General features: G+C 40.9%; 1 protein-coding gene across 1 annotated transcript; it reads right to left on the bottom strand.

Moving 5' to 3' along the window:
• Window positions 1-363: 363 nt before the first annotated feature.
• NXPE3 (neurexophilin and PC-esterase domain family member 3) lies at window positions 364-24,564 on the bottom strand. The gene is made up of 7 exons (XM_074898532.1): window positions 24,465-24,564; window positions 23,054-23,105; window positions 20,861-21,073; window positions 11,929-12,689; window positions 9,831-9,904; window positions 6,003-6,209; window positions 364-5,080 (listed from the first exon to the last, which is right to left on the bottom strand). Exons 3-7 carry the CDS (start codon window positions 20,951-20,953, stop codon window positions 4,530-4,532), a joined length of 1,686 nt encoding a protein of 561 aa, XP_074754633.1. The 5' UTR covers window positions 20,954-21,073; window positions 23,054-23,105; window positions 24,465-24,564; the 3' UTR covers window positions 364-4,529.

Here is a 24,564-nt window from a genome sequence, read left to right as displayed (position 1 = left end):
AGTCCTCCACCCTGGCCCTCCAGCCACCTCAGAGGCTCCCCGCTCTGTGCCATGTAGCCACTTTCTCCCTCCCCTCATGACCTGAAAACACAGCTTTTGGGCTCATGTGGTGGGGGGCAGGCTGTACGATGCCCTACAGCCCTTGAACGTACTGACTCACTTACAGGACAGATCTCTCCTCGATTTCTTCCAGCACTTAAAGTAAACCCTGTTCATAAGCTAGAGAAGCAATGACCACGCTACATCTCGTCAGTTCCTCACGCTGCTTCTTTAAATGAAGTGGCTACAGATTTCCTCTTGGCTGGTTGGGTTGCAAAAGCTCTCAGAGAAGGAAGCCCAGATTATATACAAGCTTTTATTATGTGTCAGGCCTGATACACTGACAACAGGAAACATCAGTGTGCTTCAGCGCTAGGCCTCATGTCAGGCTTGTGCTGCTTGCACGGACCACTCTCCTTCAAATACACATAATCAGAAAAGAAAATCACTTTTAAAAGGGATTTTAATCTATAAACCATAGTGCGAAAGTTCTACCCAACACACAGCAAAAAAATGTAATAGGTAAAACTAAGGGAACTACTACACAACTAGAACAATATGAATTTTGTGGGGTTATGGCAAACAAGATAAACCAAGACTAGATCAGACGAAACAGTTTAAATAAACTTGCCCTCTTTATTAGGAACTTCTTACTCTTTGAGCTTTTTGGCTATTTAAATTGTTTTTCATCAGGAAATAAAAGACATCAGAGCCTTCTTTGTATTGTAAGCATTTCAATAATATACATATAATAGAAAAAAAACACTTTTGAAAACCATTTTTTTCTCTGACACACAAATATAGAGTCCTTTGCTGCTACCAACAGATAGCAAGAGCCTTCCAAACACTCTGAATATACATGAGTAAAAACTGAGCATGGAGTGATCTGGACTTAATGATTAAATGCTTTATAAATCAATTACGCATTTGCAATTGAAGTTTTTTGCTGCTGCTTAAACTGCCATGAGTGAAATATTTTAACCCACACACTTCTGCAACAAAAACCCCAATGCTCTCACCCTTCCCAGCAGACGACTCTAAATCTTTTTGTCACATATATATATCATGTCACCCGTAGTAAATAAAAAGTTGTACAGACCCTTGTAGTGAGCAAAGTTCCTGTTTTTGAATGCTTACCTCTAACAAGTGAAACAATGAAAAATGGTAATTTGAATCTTGTAAAGCAGAGCTGCAATAGTGCTGCATAGCAGATGAAATTAGAAGCAGCTGAAAACTTGAAAAAAGAAACTTCTGCTTTTTATCCTCTCTTCATCAACAATTCAGTTACCATTTTTACTAAATTTCTCGAATGAAGGAATCAGCCTAACATGAAATATATGAGAAACAAGATTCTCAAAATATCAGGTGCAGAAAATCACTGTATCAGCCTAATCTGTAAAATAGAGTTTACTTATTTTATAAAAAAATTGCTCTGAAACCTTCTGATAAACACCACAAAAATACAGTCTTTCTCACCGGGATTTGAGTGAGCTGGATTTCGAACAAAAAAATTTAGAAGGAAAAAAAAAAAATCTCTGTATTGAAATTTAGTTATTAAATGCTCAGGATAGGAATGAAAACATGAGAAATAATACAATTTCTCCCCTTCAAGTTAAGAAAATGGAAGTAAGAGGAGGACAGGGCTTTGAAAAATCTCATTAAATAAATTTTTTACATATGAATGGAGATACTTAACTGATAACTGAGAAATTCCTTTCCAGTCCTGTTTCATATTAAGTAATTTGAAAAATAACCCACTTCTTAGCCTAAGTTCCTGTTGAAATCCATTTAGAAGCTTTAAAGAAACTGATTTAAAAATATTTTATTGCTTCTATGTTTCCATATACAGTACATACACAACTGGTAACAAGACAAGAATAGAAATGAAAAATAATTTATAGTTCAACTGAATGACATATAAAAGCATAGTGTCTCCAGTCTTCATCTTAAGACATGAATATATCCTCAGTTTCTCCCTTTCTCATCCCTGTCTATTCCAGAGCCCAAAGAAATGAAATTTTGTTCCTCATTTCAAATCCACTGACAATTTCCCTCAAGTTCATTACCTAAAAGCTAGTTAATCTGTTATTTAAAAAAAAAACCAAACAACTAATTAATCTAAAAGGGAGAGGTTCTACCATAAGGTGACTAGAAATCTTTGCTAATAGCAGTCCTGTTCTCTTTCCCTCAACTGTCAAAACATTTAAAAAAATATTTTCTTCTCTGTCTGGTCTTGGTAGCTAACAGCCATATAACGTTGCTGTTGAAGAGCAGTGGTGGGCACTACAACATTCAGAAAAGAAACATGCTGCCACAACACTTGCACACATGATACACGGCTTTATGAGGAAAACCAAACGGTTAGTCCACAAATTATGTAGTTTCCTTCAAAGTAAAAGTCTGAAGTCTTATTTTTATTAACATTATTTGGATAGATTTGTTATTCAGGATGAAAGCCTTATACTCTACCTATTTTAAAAAAACACACCTGGAAAAGATGAAAGGTCATTTTGCATTGTGGTTGTTTACCTTCCCAGACTTGAATTGGTGTGGTCTCTATTTAGCAGAGGATAAATTGCCATTAGCATACTAAAGTAAGAAATAGTTACCTAAAGCTAATGTATGGACAGATACCATGTGAGGCAGTTGTCAGTAGGAACTGGCAAGTTGGACCTCCTTAATTCTGATTTGAAAAGCTAAGAATATATACTATTTTAGTGTATGCAACTCCTCCAGTCATTTTTTAATATTTTAAAATTTATACGTTTATAGATGGATGCTACTGATGGCTTTTACATGCTAAAAGCCTTTACATTTGTTTATAAGAGTTCTCAGTTGTCCTTTAAAATGACCAAACCAAAAACCAGTTCCTGTAGCTGGTAACATTAGCTCTCTTAGGGCTCCAGCAATAAGAGCACAATCTTCCTAACATAGCAGCAAACATGGCAAAGAGTAAAAATTTCACATATGAAGACATTTCAATTATTTCAGTCTGTGCAACCTACCATTTTGCTTTATTAATCTTCTTAGCTTGCTCAAAAAGGCTCAACTTTCACATTATCCTTAAGCATGATGAGCTGCTTCAGAAGCACTCCACTATTTTTTTGACACATTTCTCAGTAAATCCACTGGTAAAGACTACCTCTGGCCTGAGTGGGACCAGAAATAAAACAACATGGAACACTTCCCCATTGTTTAATCAAACAGTGATAAAATTTTCAAAGCACTACTAGTTAAAACTATAAATAGGCTGAATCAAATTAGCAGCAGTAAACACCAGGCCAAGAGGCCCAAGAGTCACCCACTTCCACACCAGCAAAACCGCAAATATTTTCCAAGCATCTGTAGGATGGGCAACCCTGTGTGCGCTTAGCTTTTGGATGCAATTTTTCTGAGCTTCTCTACTGGCAGCAGTGAAGCCCATGAATAAACAATAAAGCTGCCAGACACAAAAGGGGCATTGTTGCATGGCCTTGACACTAATGTGTGCCAGCTACTGTCACCCATCGCCAAATATCGTCACATGTGTTCACGTCACTCGGTTTCTCCATACAGACACAAGGTATGAATGATGTACAAGAGTAATTATCAGAAGCGCAGCTGTGCTGGAGCCTAACGGAATAGCTTTACCTTACAGGGAAGGGAAACACTTTCATTAGTAGATGCTTCAAGTAGGCAAGCCTGCAACTTGAACTTGCAGAAACTGCCTGAGACAGTGTCTTCACTGAGGTCACAATATACACATTTCTCCATTACAGATAAACCAAGAAGTAAACAGTGTATCAAAACTCAAAAGAGATTCAGTAGTACAGGAAACCAGACTAAAATACTGGCTATTGGCATTATTTAGCAGCGATATGTAAACACCAAGGGTGCCTAAGTAGCGTACACTATTTAACATCAGCAAATTCTTGATGAATTAATGCTATAGATATTTTGATTGTGCTTCCTTGATAGATTTTGGTACACTCCCTTCACATTTCTAATTAGGACTTTGAGACAAGAACAGACAACTGGGCTTCTCCGACGTACAACTGGAGGGGATGTCCCTCAAACTCTGGGACGCTGAGAGAAAGACCACTCCCCAAACTTCTCCCACATTTCATACACGGTTCTGAGCAGCAAGACCCTGGCAACACAATCAGTGTCATATGGATTAAATTCAGCATACAGTGCAGACAACTAGTAAAGCTAATAACCCACTAATTTCTTATTGAATCCTGTCAATTTAATTTAAGGTGCTCTCTAAGCATCTCAGATATGAATGATAAGGTTGAAATAATTCAACCTTGCAGGAAGATATGGCCTGACCAATCAACTCCTCTTTACCACCCTTCACAGCTACCCAGAGTTAAGGCCACCCTGCTTATACTGCATGCAAGTACAATAAGCAGAGTTCTTCCATGCCATCCAGCATAACTCGATAGCTGCGACAAAGAGCAGCTTTGCTTCGGCTACAGCAAAAGACGGCATAGGGATACCCACTAGTGCTAAGTTTGCAGAGGGCACACATAAGATAAAAATGCATCTATTTGATTCTTAACAATGACTTCTTTTGGGTGCAAGTTATGTGGCAAGTAATGAGCCAGAGACATCTCCCAAGCATCCACAAAGTGCACAGCAATTCCTGAGAACATTTTCCTCATGACAGAATCAAGCTGAAAGGAATACCAGTCACTGTTAAAGAGGCTCACTTCTGGCCCAAGCTCCTGAACATTAGCAGTTCTGATGATGATTAGAGTCTTGGGGCTGCGATCCAGCAGTTGAATAATTGATCTCCGAATGTTCCTCAGCCGCCGGATGTACACTTCCACAGGGAAAGTGCTGAAATGGGACCATATAGTTATGGCGACCACCGTGTTTCTCCCACCCACTATGCCATTCAGTTCATTGGCGATGTAGCGCAGTTCACTGCTAAAGACTGTTGAAAAGCGAATGGGTGGCCCGTGACAGCGGAACTTCAGTAGGATATTGTGCTTCAGGTCCACAGACATGAAAGGGCCCACGTTCTTAGGACTCCCCAGGTTAAATTCCACTAGATCTGAAATCCAAAGAACAAGCGTTAGTGAAAAATAGCATAGGAGATTAAAAGAATCAACAAGATACTAGGGCCACAGGGTAGCAGTAGATAAGGAAACCTGAACATCATTCTAAGAACTCTAAAATGAAACAGAAGGTAAGCATTATACACGTGTTAGCTTCGTATTTCAGAGCAGAGTTTGTGGGTGTTGAAATCTGCAAGACAGCACACTTCAACTTCACAAAGCTGTTAATGACTTTTCCAAGTTTCCCAAATTATTTCTTCTCTCTATCACAAAAAAAAAAAATAAAATTCTCCAAATAGATGCCTTCAGTCATTGTTGCCCTATGAATCCAGTGTTCATGGGAACCCTTCTGGTAATGTTAGGGGTCCATTAAATTTAAAGATGACTTTAACTTGTAGGCATTAAGGAGTTTCAAAGTCTGTTCCAACACAATTTAACTGCTTTAGGCTTAGGGAAGGAATATCTAATTGGATACTGAAATTCTGTTATTTAAGTTAAAATAAGGGAAATATAAGAAAGGGCCCCAAACCAATCAACAGTAATGGAAATCACTGGCTACTTCATTCCAGAGTCACTCATATGGCTGAGGTGCTGTAAGGCCTTATGCAGGCATCCAAAGTGACTTCTGCCGTGCTCCCCTGACGGCCACCTGAACTCACAGCCACAGCGGCAGTCTTCAGTGGTGAATGATTTTACAGGGACAACTCTGCAGATACCTTGTGACCCCATTTCCAAGGCCTACATGTTTCCAGTGTCGCTCAAACACTGAACTAACTGCCTTTCTGTCAGGACTTCTAATGACATTTCATCTTTCCTCTTCCTTTGTTTTGTCATTCAGTAAGATCAACTCTGTGTCTGAGTGTGAGAAATAAAGCTCTGCAAAGGTCTTTAAGGGAAAACCAAATTTAAAGAAATAACCTGGAACAAATGCTGTCAGATATTCAAACCACTGCCTTATTGTAGAGTCTCCAAACAAGTGGATTACTTTTCCTTGTAAGCACTTGGTTATATCATCTGATTTGTTAAAGTGATGGATCCAGTGTGTTCTGGGCCTCCACTGGTCTTCATAATAATAACCAGAAGGGGAAACTATGGGATCTTCAGCTCTGTCCATACTACTTGAATCTGGAAGAGAAAAATTACTTGAAAGTTAACACACAAACAAAAGCAGGCTCCATAGCCTTCACGGACATATAGCCAGTGAGGTATGCACATCCTCCCCGGTTTAAAGCAAAAGAGTGAGATGTATACACCACACAGATTAAAAAACTCGGCACATCACACTTCTGTAAACCCGAGTCTTTCACCCCCTATCTCTGCAGCAAACCCTGCAACTGCTGGTAGAGTTGGTTGGACAATTATAGATTAATTTAGTTCAAATTAAATGGTGTCTCCCACTACCTGACACCTTTCACGCTTGGGAGCGCTCAGTCTGGGTGCAGGCGAAGGCAGGGAGGAGCGGGGGCAGGGGGACCAGCAGGTGCCGCCAGAGCGGCGGGACGCCCCAGTCACGGCCCCACACCCCCGCCGGCTCTCGGCGCCCCGTGGCGAAGCGCGCTGCTGCCCCCTGGCGAACGGGCGGGTGTGAGGGGGGGCACCGCCCCCACGGCCACAACCTGGGAACACTCAAAATGAGAAAAAAAAAAAAAAAAAAAATCTGTCAGTGGAATAACACACCCCCCGGCACTCCTGCTCCAACCACACACGTCAGATGAGTGAAGTCTGAATCATAAGGACTTCAGAACTAGGAAATGCCAGAATTAAAGCTATAACCGAAAATCTTGTATGTGCCCTTTGAACGCATGAATTATGAGAGTCTCTAGTAACATGGATTTCACAGTTTCTTTCTGCTGCCCTTCCCTTTATACTGCCTGGCACAGGCGGCCCCTGAGGAGCAGCAACACTCCCTCAGGAAGCTCTGTTCCATACGACGCCTGCTGAACTTGCAGAAGTTGGACCGTGTGTTGCAAGCAAGGGCCAGAGATTACAGGAAGAGAAGCTGCGATCTCATGATTATGTCAGTCACACATTGCTGTATTTCCCTTAGCATCCGGTGAGATACTAGTACGTTGAACTTCCATGAGGTCGTCACAGGTTCCTCCTTTCCCACATGTATTCAAATGCCTAAACCGAACAAGCACAGAGCTGTTCCCTGGCACAAACACCAGCGCGTGCAGCAGCCACGTCCAGCTGTTTAAACACTTCTACCCACCTTGGCCTGGAGACTACCTCTTAAGAACAGTCCCCGGCCTGTCCTGCTTGCAGCTGTGTGGGGAAATCACACATTGCCATGGCCAAAATCACACCAGGGACCACTCTAACTACTTAGAAGTACAGGCAGTCAAACCCCAGGACACAGAAGCGTCCCCTGGTAGATGCTTCATTATAACACAGGTGTAGCTGAACTCTCAACACTCCAAAAAATCTTATGGTAAGCATCTTTAAACACCCATCCCTAATAGGCATTTTCGGTCTTACTGTTTCTACGCAATATTCTCCATGCATTGCATTAGTAAATGTTAACTTCCTTAGACCTAACAGGGACACTTACTATTATGTTTGTATAACACAAAAACTGTAAACATGAGTACCACAAAAAAAGGCATTATAAATTTTTATCTGTGGATGATTCTTTAAATCAGGAACAATCAAAGAGAAAAAACCCAACTAGTAATGTTGTCTCATCCAATACATATAAAATGGGAATCCTACACAGAAAAGGAAAAATCCCTTCATAAGGTCATGTAATTATAGACTAATTCATAATGTGCATTCACAACTTCAGTTTGTTTCTTAAGTTTTGATGTAAAAACATTTCCATTTTTTACCTTTTAAATTGATTCTTCGACTACACATATGTATGTATACATACATATATATATATATATATATATGGTACTATAACAACTTCTTGGTGCCTCACACTAAACCTAACACCAACATTTCAAATCTGTGTACAGTATCACACCAGTTTTGCTGCAGAATTAAAAAAGACACCTCAAGGGCTCCCAGTGTAAAGAAGGACATGGACCTGCTTGAGTGTGTCCAGAGTAGGCCACGAAGATGCTCAGGGGGCTGGAGCACCTCCCCTGTGAGAACAGGCTGAGAGAGTTGGGGGTGTTCAGCCTGAAGGAGAAAAGGCACCCAGGAGACCTTATAGTGGCCTCCCAGTACTGAAAGGGGGCTACAGGAAAGGTGGACAGAGATTTTATACAAGGGCACATAGTGATAGGACAAGGGGTAATGGCTTTAAACTGAAAGAGGGTAAATTTAGATTAGATATAAGGAAGAAATTCTTTCCTGTGAGCGTGGTGAGACAGTGGCAGAGGTTGCCCAGAGCAGCTGTGGCTGCCCCCTCCCTGGCAGTATTCCAGGCCAGGCTGGACGGGGCTTTGAGCAACCTGGGCTAGTGGAAGGTGTCCCTGCCCATGGCAGGGGGGTGGAACTAGATGGTCTTTAAGGTCCCTTCCAACACAAACCATTCCATGATTCTAGGACTTTTGGATTTTATAGCAGCAAGTAAAAGCTCCAATCTGAATAGTTATCAACCAATAATAGAAATAAAATTTTGCATTTCAGAAAAATAAAATTTTTTAAAATACATTTGATCTACATTTACCCCCAAACAGAAAGGTAGGAACAAAAACAAGAGCAGAACAACAAGAGTGTGCCATCAATCCTAACAAATTCATACATCCACAATCATTATATCGATGTATTAAGTTTATTTATGAAGAGACTGTTCTTAGAAGGAATTTCCCTGAGGAATACTCTGCTACTCCCATCAACCCTTTCTAATCCAGCATTAATCCTCAGGAAATGCAGGCAGGCTTTGATCTTCTGTAACTCCTGAAAGAAGAGCGATATAATAAAATTTCAAATCTGCAGCAGTTTCTGCAAGGAAATATATAACAAAATTTAAAAAAAAAAGTCATCTAAAGGATCTGGAGAACAAAGGGAGAAAGCACTGCTGGCCTAATAGCAGCAGTCTGTGTTTTTTTAGTAAAGAGCAAAAATAAAAGCAAGAAATGCTGTAGGCTGTTTTCTGTCTTTATTGCTCAGGTCAGGAACTCTACCTTCAAAGTCTCCCACAACCTTATAAAAAAAAATCTGAAGAGCTTTCAATTAAGAATTAATCCTCTGTATATCACATTTTATCCAGGATTTTTAAAGGCATAAAAAGTGTGCACATGGGTATGAATGAGCTCTAAGTTTAACTTAGTATGGACTGACTGTTCTGTTTTCAGACAGGGTACAGAACAATTAGGTTCTGGTCCACAACTGTAGGTTTTGACATCCTCTAGTAACCCAAATGACAGCAATACTTAAATGAAAGTTGTCAAAATCTGTTAGACAAAAATATTAACAAAGGAAGAAATTAAGAAACACCACACAGTTGGTTTTGCTAAGATTAACTTGAGAGTTTGGTAAGCAGTTACTGTAAGACATTTTACATCTCTGAGTAAATGCTAGAAGACAGACACATTGGGCAAGAGAACAAACCTCTTTTTTAAAATTATTTTTTGCTATAAATCCCATTTATGTATGGAATTTTAGACAATTTTGTTATTAGTACTGACCTTGTATTACACTTAACACCCAAAAGCCTTCATCTTCTCAATACAAATTTAAAAGTTAATTTCCATGCTACGAAAACAAACAAATCAATTATTACCTCATGCCTGTTGTTCTTTTTATAAATTTAATTATGAATTACAAACAAGAATCTTTTAAAGTTCACTTTACCTGTAAATGCCTTGGGCTTTACAATCACTGAATCAGGTCCACTGGAGAGTATCGGCCTTTTGATATTCACATCACTTGAACAAAAAATAATAACAATACTATTTGTAAAGTTTAGTGTGGAATTTGAAGGTAATATTAATCTCATTTTTTCTTAATCCATTTCAACTAAGTGCATAGGACTCACAGTGATAATTGTTTAAGTTTACTTCCTATAGCTGAATTCATTCTGCACTGATTTCCTTGAGACCACTATCACTATTCTGAATCAGAATTCAAAATTTAATAGCACTAGGACAAAAATCTTGCACACATTTTTACTGCCATAAACCTAGATAAAGCTATCAAGCTATTTGAGGTCTCCAAGAAGCTTTGGGGAATCTACCACAAAGACGGGAACTTCCCAGCTTGTGGTGTGTGTACCGCTGCCAGGAGACAAACCACTGCAAGGGTATGCTGCAGCCCAGCCCCCAGCTCTACCAGCTTTCCATAGGTGCTCACCACAGTACATACTTGCGGTGAGGCAGACAGCGCTTTCAGCCCCCGTAACCCCCCAGCCTGCTCCGCAGCACACAGCGGAACTCACAGCAGTCCAGCACCACCTGCAGTTCTAGCTCTGGACCAGGCTAGAGGTGCTGCGTCCTGCCTCTGGGGCAGAGGGTAGTACCAGCCAATGGCCAACCAACTTCAGAGATCTCCATCAATAAGGTCTTCCAGCAGAAGAGCAATTTGATGAGTACAGAAACAAAGCTTATGCCCCTAAACACCTAGAGACCTCAGAAGTACTTGTTTGTGGACGTCAGTGAATTCTGATCAGTCTGTGTTGGACACATATAACTACTGTGCAGCTGCAACAGCTGCAAAGATTTAATGCTAAGCTCTTGTTCTGTCTTTTGTTGCTGTTTCGTAGAGAATCCCTGTCTAATGTTTTCCTCCATTTAAGAAATAAATTATTTGGAATTTCTATAAGCCATTTCAGTCAAGGATCTCAGAGCTGAACAAAACAAACAAAAACCAAAAGAAGCAAAACCAATTTCCCACTCCCATTTGGAAATATCGCCAAACAATATCAGCCATATTTTACAGGTGAACTGCCTGAGGCACAGAGAGTCAAAAGACCCACTTACAAACTTAATAAGGAATAGCCAAAAAACAAATTCCACTGATACTTACTTTTGATTTCAGGCCTTCAGTTACAATCACGCACACATACTTTCCTAATTAAAGTACCTGGAGCTGCTGCTCTAAAATTTTTCCCAATTTAAGCCTCAAGTGGACATACTGCTGAAACATTTTCCTTCAACACCTGTTTTGGAGAGCAAGGCAGTAGCCTACAACTACAATTCTGACAGTAGCTAACTTTGTCTAATTTCAGCTGAGGGTGTATACAGACACACTTCTATCACATCTACCCATGCACTAAAAGATGTATTTTTTTCTAAATGCTGAAGACAGAAGAAAAAGATGACTGTGAAACTGATTTAGTTTGACGCTCCACATAACATGCACAGATCATTTCCACTCGCACAGGTATTGCTCAGCAATTTTTTCTACCAGGTGTTTTCTTCATGACTGACTTAAAATTATTCCTTAGATTTGAAAGCCATACTGAGCAACAAGGAACACACTGAATTACATGCAAGACAACTTTCTCTGAGGATAAAAGTAATTGGTATTTTCTGTAGAAATAAGCCTAAAACGTGAACCTTTTTTAGGTAGCTCAGACATGTCCAAAAATATCTCTCAAAGCATTGTTACCGGTATTGCAAGTGTAGCTGTGGAAGAAAAAATAAGGAAACAGTCCCCCAGACCACCACCAGACTTAGACAGCATGCTCTTCGGAAATTCAACAGGTGCACCAGTGTTGCATTCAAAGCACAGAGAGAGAACCACACTCAGTTTATATAGTTTAAAATTACTATTGTTCTTGCATGGCTGAATGGAGAGGAAGAAAATATTCAACAAATCACATCAAACACCCGCTCCTGCAGATGCACATCTCTTCTAAGGCAATCTGTCATACTTCACCAATAACCTAAAGTTTGTCTTTTAAAAAAATAATTACTTGACTGAGCATATATAAATTCAACAACATACCTACCTTTGGAAGAAGAGGCTTTCCTCTTGTGTCAGAAGACCTTTTTGATATCCGCCTTTAGCATGGCTGATCCGGCTGGCACAGGACAGTTTTCGAGGCTTATAACAGAACCATGGCTCGCCTGTGTAGAGATCTGTGAAGTTACAGACCGGGAGATCTCCAGGCAAGCAAACATTGCACTCCGTAGTTTCTGAATACCTTCCAGACTTGAATGAGCTTTTGAAATAGACCCTGTCTGGCTTTTCTTCTCGTAAACGCAGGAGGACTTGGATTGCTTCACTCGGATGGACAAGTGACACAGAAACTTTGACCTCTCCTGGCCAAAGCAAGGTAAAGAAGACTTTGTAAAGGCCATTATGGCAATCCACAATCCTTCCTGTTGCTCCAGCTTTCAGCAGAGGAGAGTGAATTCGTGCCTGCAGATAGTCTCCACCATACTGCTTGGGTTTTCCGTGGAAATCCTTCATATGAACAAGTACCTCTAACTGATCACCCACCTTGAAGAACCCACTGGGTTTCACAATCACGAAGTCACTATGTGCAGGATCAGTGCTCTGTACAAAGGCAATTTTGCCATCAGGGGGTTTTGGCCACTGTATTGCAGCAAGCAACGATTCCTGTTCTGCTTGTTCTCTTTTGGACAAAGTCTGCTGCTTATAACCACAGTAAGGCTTCCTGGTAGTTTTGGTTGTCTGTGATAGAGAATGCTGGACATTGTTTTCTGTTATCCAGTTCAATCCTGAAACTGTGTCACCATCCAGGTGCTGGGGAGAAAAAAAGATTACGTGAAATTGTGCTATTAAATGAAACACAATGAATAATGAATGCTTTGTCAGAAAATTATCCCAAGAACTGGACTTTGCTTTACAGAGCTTTGAAGCTGACCAGATTAAGCAACTTTACTAGAAGATACAAACCTATTACTTTGACCGTGGGGTTTCTAAAGAAACAGGTGGACAACCTGTGGTTACCCTGCTCTGCCAAAGAGGCTTTTATATAATCAGGCCAAATATATTCTGTTATTGGCTATGAGCTTATTCTGTAAATACCATCAATGTGAAAAATAATTACAAAAGGTTGACTGATTAAATAGTAAATTGAAACTCCTGTTTAATTTTCTTACTGTAGCAACATTTTATTCTTCAAGCACAACGAGGTCTAATAGCTGCCCAACATAACGCAAGGAAATTGGGTTTCTTTGAGACATTACACTGCAGATGAAGCTGATGGCACCCCCTACACATGCCTTCTCTAGAAGCCTGCTGCTTGTAGCAGCCGCAGTCATTTATCTGGTCACACTCACATTGCTTCTCAACTAGTTATCTGAAATGTGGGTTTCCCTGTAATGCACAGATTAAAAGAAATGGAAGAAAAGAAAGGAATGTTTCAGGGGCAATGAATTCATGAACTGGTGGGCAAGTAAAATAGTCTAGGACAAGCTAGGACTAAACAGGAAAAAAAAATATTTTTAAGATTTTCAAATCTATATACAGCTTCTTCTAGTGCCAAATGAAACACAAGCAAAGTATCTCCTAATCTGCACAGGAGTTTAAAAATTAGAATAGTTAAATATAACGCTAGACTAAGAGAGGGAGCTTTTACTGTGACTTAAGATCAGTGTCCAAACCAGTATTTTTATGTAAATTACTGCAGACTTACCATCTTCTTCATGACATCACACAATTGTGCAGGTTTACATTAGGGTAATTTAAAAAAAAATAGCACAGTCTAAGACTCCAGAGCTACCTGTGAGATTTCTAATCAGCAAACTCAAACTTACACCTCAACTATGCACAAAATCAGCAGTTAAGGAGTACTTAATTATTAGGTATATATAGTAGAAGTTGTCCATACTTGTATTCCAGAGAAGCAAAATTGTTTTTCAAGCAAAGATTAAAATTTTACAGTGTACCATTCACACAGCATCAGAGAATATGCTAGCTTAGATTTGAAAGAAATTTTGGTAAAAAATTAAACCCGCACAATCTGAAGTTTTTTAAAATATTATTGTACTTACCAATATCCTAGTGTTTTCCGTTTTTTTCTGCCATAATTAACTGCTTAGTAATGTACTAAAATTCCCAGCACTTTCATTAAAGCCTTAGTTATTGTTATAAACCTCTCAGTCCATTGAAATATCACCTAGAGTACCTGTGCATATTAAGTAGTTCCCCCTTGTTACATTTTATTTGAATTTGCCAGTATATTTGAAGTCATTTGAAGAACACAGAGATTCAATATACTTTTTTAGAAGAAAGGTAAACCTAACAAGCAATGGAAACACACAGGCTTTTGAAGCCTGTTACATAAGAAGTTGGTTTTGATCAGCTTAGGATGTAGGATGGATACACAGAATCTTCTCTGTTTGATATCCATGTTAACTATAAACCTAAAATTGTAAATTGTTACAGTTTAACTATAAAATGTAAATTGACAGGTATCCACAGATATACAAAATGCTGTTATCACAACAGAAGCTTTTGCTTCTGTTTTACATTCCCACATAGGATTTAATAAGTTTTCCCTGCAGGCCATCTGAGGTAATTCGTAATGGTTTCTATTTTCCATCACAGCAGACAAAAATGCAAATGTATCACTGCACATTACTTTTATTAATACAGTAAATTTCAGGCAAAGCTGAGAATTAATCTTGGGCACAGTTCTACTTCAAATTTTGCCTACATGCACTCCTGAATTAAGCCAAGTTTCTATTCTTGGATACCTTCAAAATTTCTTCTTTTCACTTGCTCATGCATATACATAAACAAAAAATACTGCATGGAAATATTTTTAAAACTTAGCTATGTATTTTGATGCAACCAACAAGCTGGTAACCATGTCTCAGTCTGAAAAAAAAACTAAGCATTTTCCTAAGGAGGAGTGGAGAGGGAGAATAAGTGTTTGGTTAATTCTTGCGTTCAGTGTAAGCTCTCAAGTCTGTGTTTCAGTTGGTTCTTCAGGGTGGAGGGGACATGGAAAAAAAAAAATCCTTTCAAATGAAGAAGAGAGATGGCTATCTAAGAAGGCCTTAAAACAGACCTATCACTATTTTTAACCTTCTATAAATTTCTTCAGGGTTTTTGACCCAGTCCTTCTGTCAGATAGGTAGTAGATGTCGTTTATGGCCTAGCTAGCCTTTCTAAAGTCTTTCCAAGGGCATACCTATGTCTTTCAGTGGAAAAGGATGCAGAGAACACCAAGCCAACAAACTCATACATTCAGAGAACGTAATTTGATGTCTCTAAAGCAGTCCACTTACGCAGTTTTTTTAGCAAAGCACGAGGCCAAAGCTCTTCACTTGGAGGCATCAGAGGTCCAGACAAGCACTGTCACTTCAGCAACTCTAGGTTATGACCCATTAAGCAGAATAGATCATACCACAAATATTTCCTCGGTCAGTCTTCAAGGGGATGGGGGAATCTCTATGAAGGTAAAACCAGAGCTTCTTCAATATTCTGAAGGACCATTCTTCGTCTAATATCTTTGTTTGTCTTCTCAGCCCTCTTCCAAGCCCAAACAGGACCATGTGTTATTGCAAACTTACAAACTTATGTGTGAAAGTAAATTACACCATGTATCCTATTCACAGGAGAAAATATTCCAGATTCCTTTCCTAGTTACAGCAGTGAAAGCTTCAGAGTCAATTAATATACCAAAGATGCTGGATTGGAATAGAAAAGCTTTCCAAATCATCTTCCTTGCTTCCCAGGCTCATCTCCAAACAAGTGCTCAAGTTCTTACTCCTATGGATACGCAGGGCTTGCACTAAAGCAGATTAATAGCTTAGTCTGTCCCCACTCCACTTCCTTCCCCCTCTTTCACTGGCACTTCCAAATCTCTCTGGCTCCTGTGTGTTAAGTCATACTGAGCCCATGCAGAACTGTAGCATCTCTACTCTAGTTACAGTCAAAACAAAATAAAATTTATTTAAGTAGGGCAGATAAAGAGCATTTCTCAAGAGCCCTCTTCCTTTATGACACAGATTCTTTTAGTTTTTAATACAGTCTACACACTGAATAACACTGGCCCTGCTTTGCTTATTTCCATATATACTGCATTCAAGGTGTCTTGATTTTGAGTGCAATTCTCAAGGGGTTTTGTCATTTGTTTGCTGTGTATGAGGTTTGTTTGTTTGAATGGGGTGGTTTATTTGTGGGGTTTTTATTTGCTGCATTCTGAAGTTAACAAGAACCCAGATGTGACCACAAAGTAATTTAATGGATGTCTGCCAAGTAACAGGCAGGACATAACAGATTACATGTCAATTAAGCACAAACAAATACACAAGCTGTTCCTGCTGCATGAGAGATGTCATAAAAATGGAAAGATTAAGCTGTATTTTCAGGACAACTAATGAAAATTTCAGTTCGACTACTCAGCTTTTAGCATTCTCACTGCTAACTAAGCAAAAATAAGATACAACATATAGCCCCACCCAGGCAATCATGCTCTCAAAGATATTCTAGAAGGGTCACAGGGTACTTGGTTAGACCTCCAAAGAACTTCTGTCCTCAGTTAAACGCAATAATCTTGGTGGCCATTAAAGAAATGTTGAGTATTTCAATTGCTGCTGAAAAGGTGTAATTCCACCTCAAAGCCCAGTTATCTTCCACCAGCTGTAAGCCTTAGCTTGGCCTAGTACATTCAGAACAATTGCTGTAACCCTGCATATGTCACTAACATTAGAGCAGGAAACATCAAAGGAGACTCCCAGGTGACAGGCATAGCGGGGGGGGGGGGGGGGGGAAGAAAGTTCCAGTTTGCCCAATGAAGGTCTTCATTTATGCAGCAGACAATATCTGAAACTGAACAAATACCTATTACTGAAAGGTCAGTCATCTTATTTTCAGTAATTTTACACTCCAAGTACTTTATCCCTATTTGCTGTCTAAGACAGGCATGAGATCAGTTCACTGTCTTTACTGTCTCACAGCACTGACTGGGTGCTAAGTTATTTTGACTCTGACATTTGACTCTAAATGTCAAAGCCAATCCTAAAAAGCCATCACCTGACAGACAAATGTTTCAGCAATAATCCAAAGAAGATGATGCAGTTATCTTTTGTAGGCACCTGCAATTTAGCAGGAAGAATAAAAAACTTTGTTACATAGTTCTTTTGTTCGGTTTCAGCCATTTGATTCCACACACCATTCCTTCATCTTTGCAAGAAACTTCCCCTCTCCTCATGCACTCTTTTTTCTAAGTGCTTTTAAATAAAAGAAGGCTCACAACCAATCCTGAAGTGGTTCTGTTGCTCTGAAGGCAATTGGTACAAATATAAAAAAATCTTCTTTATCCTAAAGGCATGATGTTGCTCCTCCACAACAACCTGATACTTCACCATGGAGGTTTATGTGGGGTTACAGCAATTGTTCTGAATGTACTAGGCCAAGCTAAGAGTTACAACTGGTGGAAGAGCATTTTATCTGTCTGGCTGTGTTTGAAAAAAAAAAAAACCACCACAAAAAAAACCCAAACCCAAAACATTTCTTCTGATACTATAATGCACTGGTCAGCTGTGGACCTCAAGGAAGAAGTTATCCCATATGAATTAAACAATAAGTAGGCTATCAAATGTTTTGTGGACTGCTTGATTTTTTTTTTTTTTTTACTTTTTTTTTTTTTAAGCACAAGGTAAGAAAAGTAACATTCTGCCATAGGTAGAACTGTTGAGAGGGCATCATTAGTAGCTTAAGACTTCAAGAGGGAATATTCCAACATGACAACATATAAAATCCTGAAGAGAAAAATCAGGGAGGCTAGCTGATAATTGCCTTGGCTCTTTAGCTTTAGCCAGCTAAATTTAATGGTTTGAAGATGAGAAGCACATCTGATGCATCTACAAACACACTTTTCAACAGTAACCAACAATAAGCCCTCCTTCCAGAGCCTGAACGGATTTGGTGACAGATACTCTGTGACAGCTTTCTAAGACTTTTTCTGGCTTTGATCTCTGACTAAAAAGAATCAGCATAGATACCTATACTAGACTGCCTGGAAAGCTATGCCAAAACCAGAGACAAATACCAGAGCAGGTCCATTCAGAAAAGTCAAGACAACAAAGGGGTTAGAGTTGAATGTTACAGCATAAAGATTTACCAGCAACACAATACTTAACTGAGTTTGGAATATCAGATATGTAAAGGTCAACAAAGGAACACAGATACTTATTATGAATAGTGGTAAGCAAAAGCACAGAGTGAACACCCATACTGCATTTTTCATTTCACTCTCAAAGCTCTGCTATAGCCCTTTTCTCTAAGAAATGTAATTTTTTAAAACGAAAGAAAATAGTCTAAGATTCAAACTATCAAGGGTGTTCCTCATGAAACATCCTAGGCCCCCCCCCCAAAAAAAAAAAAAAAAAAAATCACAGAAAGAGACAAAGAAAAGCTATTTTCTATGTTACACAAAAGTGATCATGATAACTCACATCCAAAGTCCATCAAACACAGTATTTTGATTTCCAGTAGTTTCCAACAGTAGGTATGTGGGAAAAAAATTACAGGCCAAATATGTTGTGATACTTCCTCCTGAAGGCTTAATCCAGTTTCTAGCACTTCATGGCTAAGAGACTTCTTAAATGCTACAGTTGACATCTTGAAGATTTAGTATCCCCCTAATGGATTTTTCTTCTATGAATTGATCCAGACTTTTTGAATATATGCTTTTAGCAGCTACACAGTCTTACTGCAAGAATTTCTGCAGCTTTGCTGCAATCAGTGAAAAACCACCCCTGCTTCCTTCGAATTCAGCATCTGAAGTTTTTATTTAATGTCTCCACTAGAATTGAAATAGGTAACAAACTCATTCTTTAGCTATTGATTCTGTGATTTTAGGCCTCTCAGACATCTTCCTTACCCTTATCTGAACCTCTTCCAATTCAACTCTGCTTTTTTTGGGGTGAGAGGGGATTTTACAGCCCCTTCTTTGGATCATTTCATTTGGGCATGACTAGCCAGAAGGAAAAAAAACTCTGCAAGCAGCATACACACAACTTAAAAGCATAAAGCAATTGAATGGCTAACATGCATAAAAGATAGCTATAATTTAAGGAGGTATTAGACCAAGCATTATTATGCTCACCCACCAAATGCTGCACTGGGCAGTCTGGCCAGGCAGGCAGCCAATACGCAGGATCAGCCTCCAAGGCTCCTTGGAACAGTTCCTCAGTGATTTTATCTGTCTTGACTTTAGTCTGAGGTTACTGACTAATGCACTTAAAAAAATATCTCTGCACTAAAGCAATAAGTAAAATGAATAAATATGCAAGTCATACATAGCAGAGGGAAATGGGAAATGGCAAAATGAAGTTGCATTAGTACAGGCTGGGGATCAACTAGCTAGCTAACAGCTCTGCAGAAAAAGATGTAGGGATTCTGGTGGAAAGCAAACTGATCACATCAACAGCAATTCATTGTGGCAATGAATTAACAAGATCACAACAAGAGTATGAGCAAAGTGATAATTCCCTTCAACTTGACCTTGATGAAGCCACACCTAGAACATTGACTCTGGTACGGGGTGTCCAAAAACCACACACAAACTGGAGAGACCAGCTAAGAATCCCTGAGATTATTAGGGGACTGGAGTACATAACAAAAAGGAGACACTAAGGGAACCAGATCTTTTTTTTTTTTTTTTTTTTTTTTTATTCCAAAGTCTATAGAAGACAGAGGAGAGGGAAGGGATGTGCCATCCAGAGGGACCTGGACCAGCCTGAGAGGAGGGCCTGTGCAAATCTCATGGAGTTCAACAAGGCCAAGTGCAAGGTCCTGCACATGGGTCAGGGCAATCCCAAGCACAAATACAGGCTGGACAATGAGTGGATTGAGAGCAGCCCTGTGGAGAAGGCCTTGGGGGTAGTGGTGGATGGAAAACTGACCATGAGCCAGCAGTGTGTGCTCACAGACCAGAAAGCCAACCGTGTCCTGGGCTGCATCAGAAGTGTGGCCAGCAGGTCAAGGGAGGTGATTCTCCCCCTCTACATTCTGCTCTTGTGAGCCGCCATCTGCAGTGCTGTGTCCACCTCTGGGGCCATCAACATCAGAAACACATGGACCTGCTCAGGTGTGTCCAGAGTAGGCCACGAAGATGCTCAGGGGGCTGGAGCACCTCCCCTGTGAGGACAGGCTGAGAGAGTTCGGGGTGTTCAGCCTGGAGAAGAGAAGGCTCCAGGAGACCTTGTAGCAGCCTTCCAGTACTTAAAGGGGGCTACAGGAAAGGTGGGGAGGGACTCTTTATCAGGGGTTTAGGGATAGGATGAGGTGTAACAGTTTTAAACTGACAGGGGGTAGATTTAGATTAGAGATAAGGAAGAAATTCTTTCTTGTGAGGGTGGTGAGACAGTGGCAGAGGTTTCCCAGAGCAGCTGTGGCTGCCCCCTCCCTGGCAGTGTTCCAGGCCAGGCTGGACGGGGCTTTGAACAACCTGGGCTAGTGGAAGGTGTCCCTGCCCATGGCAGGGGGGTGGAACTAGATGGTCTTTAAGTCCCTTCCAACCTAAATCATTCTGTGATTTATTCTATGATTCATAACTGCAGTCTTTCACTACCTAAAGGGGAGTTACAGAGGAACTGGAGTCAGAAGCACACAATAAAAGGAGAAGAAGCAGCTTCCACCTGCACAGAGAAACATTCTTCCCTATGAGAGGGGTGCAGCACCGCAGCAGGCTGCCCAGTCAGGTTGGGAAATCCGACCATTCTTGAAGACTGTCAAAACTCAACTCAACAATACCCTGTGCAATCCAAGGTGACTTTGAAGTTAGCCCTTTAAAGACAGTGTTGGATTAAAATACCTCCAGACATCCCTTCCACTCTGAATTTTCTGTGATTCCAAGTTGTAGCTAAATGCTCTCAGTCACGATTCTAACCTTACACTCAAAAGAGGAATAATGTTGCTCCAGCACTGTTGGAAGAGAAACATGATCTACTTACCTCTAACTGAAAAAAGTTATGGACCAGCACCACAATAGCCAGTACCGCCATAAGCAGGCAGAAGATCTGCAATCTGAATGAGTCACGCCACATTGTCCATTCATGTCTTTCCCTCCCATGTTAGATGCTGCCATGACTTCCATTCACCACAAATATGAATGTCATCTCGTCTCAGCAGTGCACAAGAGAATTCAGTTGACTTCCACTTCATTCCTGCAAATGCATTTACAAAAAACTATATTAAGTCCCCAAAATATTATTGCAAGTAAAGTCAAGTTCAACACTGAAAGCATATAAGTGGTGGAACTTTGCACAGCAACAGCTGGTACAATAGAATTGTTCAGACACTTTTTGGCATTAATCTGAACAGTATTACCTATTATGTTACTAAATTCTCTTGGGTATGTCAAGGCAAACACTTTTCATAAATCCAGTCTCACCTGTATTTGATACAAAAAAAAAGGCAAAAGAAGAGGGCAAGATGTCTTACTGGCAGCTAAAAATCCAAAACAAACGACAACCAGCCAATTCATCTTTTAGGTCACACTATCACCATCCAGCTACCGTAAGCCCAAGACTTCCAGCAGAAACTTATCATTTTAGACATCTCCCTATTTACCCGATTAGACATTTCAATACATTGTTAAAGACTAAGGTCTGAAGCAAGTCTGGATAAGCAAGGTAAAAGGTACTTTTTCCAGTTTTCTGCTGAGGAGAGGGAAAAAAAATAGCTGTAACATCTATCAGTTAAACAGGACATATCTAACAGAGTTGAAATGCACTAAAATTGAACTTCAGAAATCTTCTATAACATTAGATTACATGCTCCCTGTTGGTTTGGGGTTTTTTTACCATTCCTTTTACATCATGTACTCTTATGCAGCTCTAAAGGTAAAAAAAGTAAACTTCTGGGAAGAATGCAAGGTGTTGGGGTTTGGTTTTGTTGTTCGTGACTTTTTTTTTTTAAAAAAATATAATAATGGTCATGTTTTTTAACTTTAACTTTAATTAAATATATTGTTTCTTTGATGTGGCTAGATAGCCGATCCGTTATAAAATCACAGACTTAACAACCACTGATAAACAGTTCTAACACCTTAATGCTTGTTCAGTTTGACTCCCATCTTCCTCCTTTTTAGAGGGACAATTTTAAGGCAGTCATTTTGCAAGCAAAACAGGTACTGTTCTTGCAGAAGGAGAAGCTCTAAACTTGGAAAGACAACAGATGGCAAGAAGAAACAGTCAAAAGACACCAGTCTCATCAAACCTAATATTCTCAAAGCAGTGTTGTTCATACAACCATCCACCAAGTACAACATAATCAAATGTTTAGATAAACTCTGTATAACTGAGGAGTTATACTGTTTATTAAGACTATATGAAGAATGCTGTGTAAATTGAAATTAAACATAACAATACCTTAAATATCAAATTAACTAATTAAATCATTCATTAAATAAGCATAGACTAGAAAACTGAAATACATTACTGGTAGAACCAAAACAGTCTAAAAATAGACCGACTGCACATGAAATTGCTTTACAAGGATTACAGGGATTATAACTTCAAATGCTTTGGTGAGAATTACAGAGATTGTATTTCTGACTGATGAACAAGCATTGAAACAACAAGACATCCATACACATAAAAGTATCAAACTGACAAAAGACAACAAAAAATGCAGCTTTGTTGGAACAGTTCTGTGCTAGTATGAAGTATTAGATTTGTATAAAATACCAACTTGTGTTTTAAATCATAACTGATAATGAATATACCTAAATACATTAAAATGCTAATTTAAGGGCATATATAAACAAATATACCATATATATCAACCAATAAACCATATATATATACACACAAATACATAAGAGGAAAAGAGAATTTCCAATTTTGTTGCTGAGAACTCTCTTCAACTCACTGAAAAACATGAGATACTGAAAATTAATAGTAATTTCATACACCTGAAAAGGCCACAGAGGCTACGTATTTCTGTTCAGAAGTTTCTGTTCAAAATTTTCTGTATTTCTGTAAACGTCACATGTTCAAAACATTCAAATGTACAAGTTGAGAGCTTTCTTTTTACTGAAGGCCTTAACATATTTCCAGCTTTATCATCCCTGAATAATTGATGTGGTTCATTTTCTGCATAATGGAAGCACATAAATACACCAAAAAGCCTTAGATTCTTACCCTATTCTTGGAGCATTCTCTGAAGCCATTCATGCAAGAGGCCAAAAATAACCTTGGAAACAATACAGAAAAAAGCGACCATTTATATATACATACACAGAGAAATATTTTTTTAATAAAATCTCCTATATTGGTGGTTTGCTTGCAGTGACACAAAACAACATGGCAGTTAAGACTCTTTGCCCATAAAATTAGTTTTGTTTCTACAGTAATTCAGGGATATTTTTTTTTAAAAAAAGCATTTAATTTTCTTTTAACTTTAGTCCTTTATATCTGACTTTTCTGATATTTATTGTTAAGTATTACTCCTCTCAGTTTTGTTCCATGTAATTAAACGCCCCATTTCCATTTTGCTGAGGGCTAAAAGCAAAAAACAGCTCAGTGACATTTTTAGGAAGAGCCTTCAAGTTCTGCCATGCTCAATGACAGGATCTGTTTGTTTGTTTTTTCCAGGTCGTTAAATGCTGCCGGCTCTCTACCCCAACACTCGCTCCCCATAGCCAGTCGCGATGCCAAAGCCCCTATTAGTGCAACCACCTCAAGGAACGGCCACGCGAATCGCCAAGGCGGGGGAGCCACGACCTCCGGCGAGGCCAGAGCCGTTTCACCGAGGCACAGGGTTTGTGGGCTGGACGCCCGCCTTGCTGCAGTCGCAGAACAGCGGCTTTGCCCCCGCTTTCCCTCGGGCAGCCTCGCTGCCCCGAGCGCGGGGCCGCCCGGCGCGGCAGCAGCGGACGTTCGGAGGTCAGCACCGACCGCCTGCCGGGGCTCGGCTTTGCGGCAGCTCCCGCAGCGGTTCTGGCCCGGGAACACCCGCCCGCTCCGCAGCGCGGCGTGGGCGCTGCCCGACCCCGCGGCTGGGAGACGCGCACCCGCGGGGAGGGCCGGGGGAAGGCAGGCGGGAAGGGCTGCTGCCGGCACTGCGAGCGGCGAAGCCGTATTTGGCTGCTCTGAAGGCACTTTTCATGGCGCTCTGCCCATGGGAGCACGCCCTCGGCGGCCTCACGCAGCGGCCCGGGCACACGCCGCGGGGCCGGCCCGCCCCGCCTGCCGCGGCGGCTCGCCCCCCTCGGGGAGCGGCGCAAGAGGCCGGGCTCGGCGGCCCCGCGAGCGGAGGAAGCGCCTTCCGCCGCCGCCGAGCGCAAACCCGAGCGAGGGCGGGCGGGCCCGGCGGCGGGGCGCAGCAGCGAGGGCACGGGGGCATCTGAGCGGGACACCCGCCAGCGCCGGAGCCCTCTCCTCAGCCGGGCACCGACACCCGCCCCCGCCGTGGCGCCCCGCAGCCGCTGGGCCTCCTCCCTCCAGCGGCCCCGGCCCCGCCACCGCCCCTCCCCAGCGCCGCCCCGGCTTCCCTCCTCCCCGGACAAGCCCCGCACGCCGCAGGCCCCGCCGGCACCCCACGTCCCCTCACCGCGGGCCCGGCCGCTCCCCCGGGCCAGGCGGCGGCTTCGCCCCCGGCCCGGAGGCGGCTCCCGTATATCTACCGGCCCCGCCGCCCCTCCTTCCTCCCC

Source organism: Athene noctua, chromosome 1 (genome assembly GCF_965140245.1).
Source record: "Athene noctua chromosome 1, bAthNoc1.hap1.1, whole genome shotgun sequence".
Lineage (NCBI taxonomy): Eukaryota > Metazoa > Chordata > Aves > Strigiformes > Strigidae > Athene > Athene noctua.
Note: the sequence above shows the minus strand (reverse complement) of the source record. Positions and strands in the feature narration are given on the sequence as shown.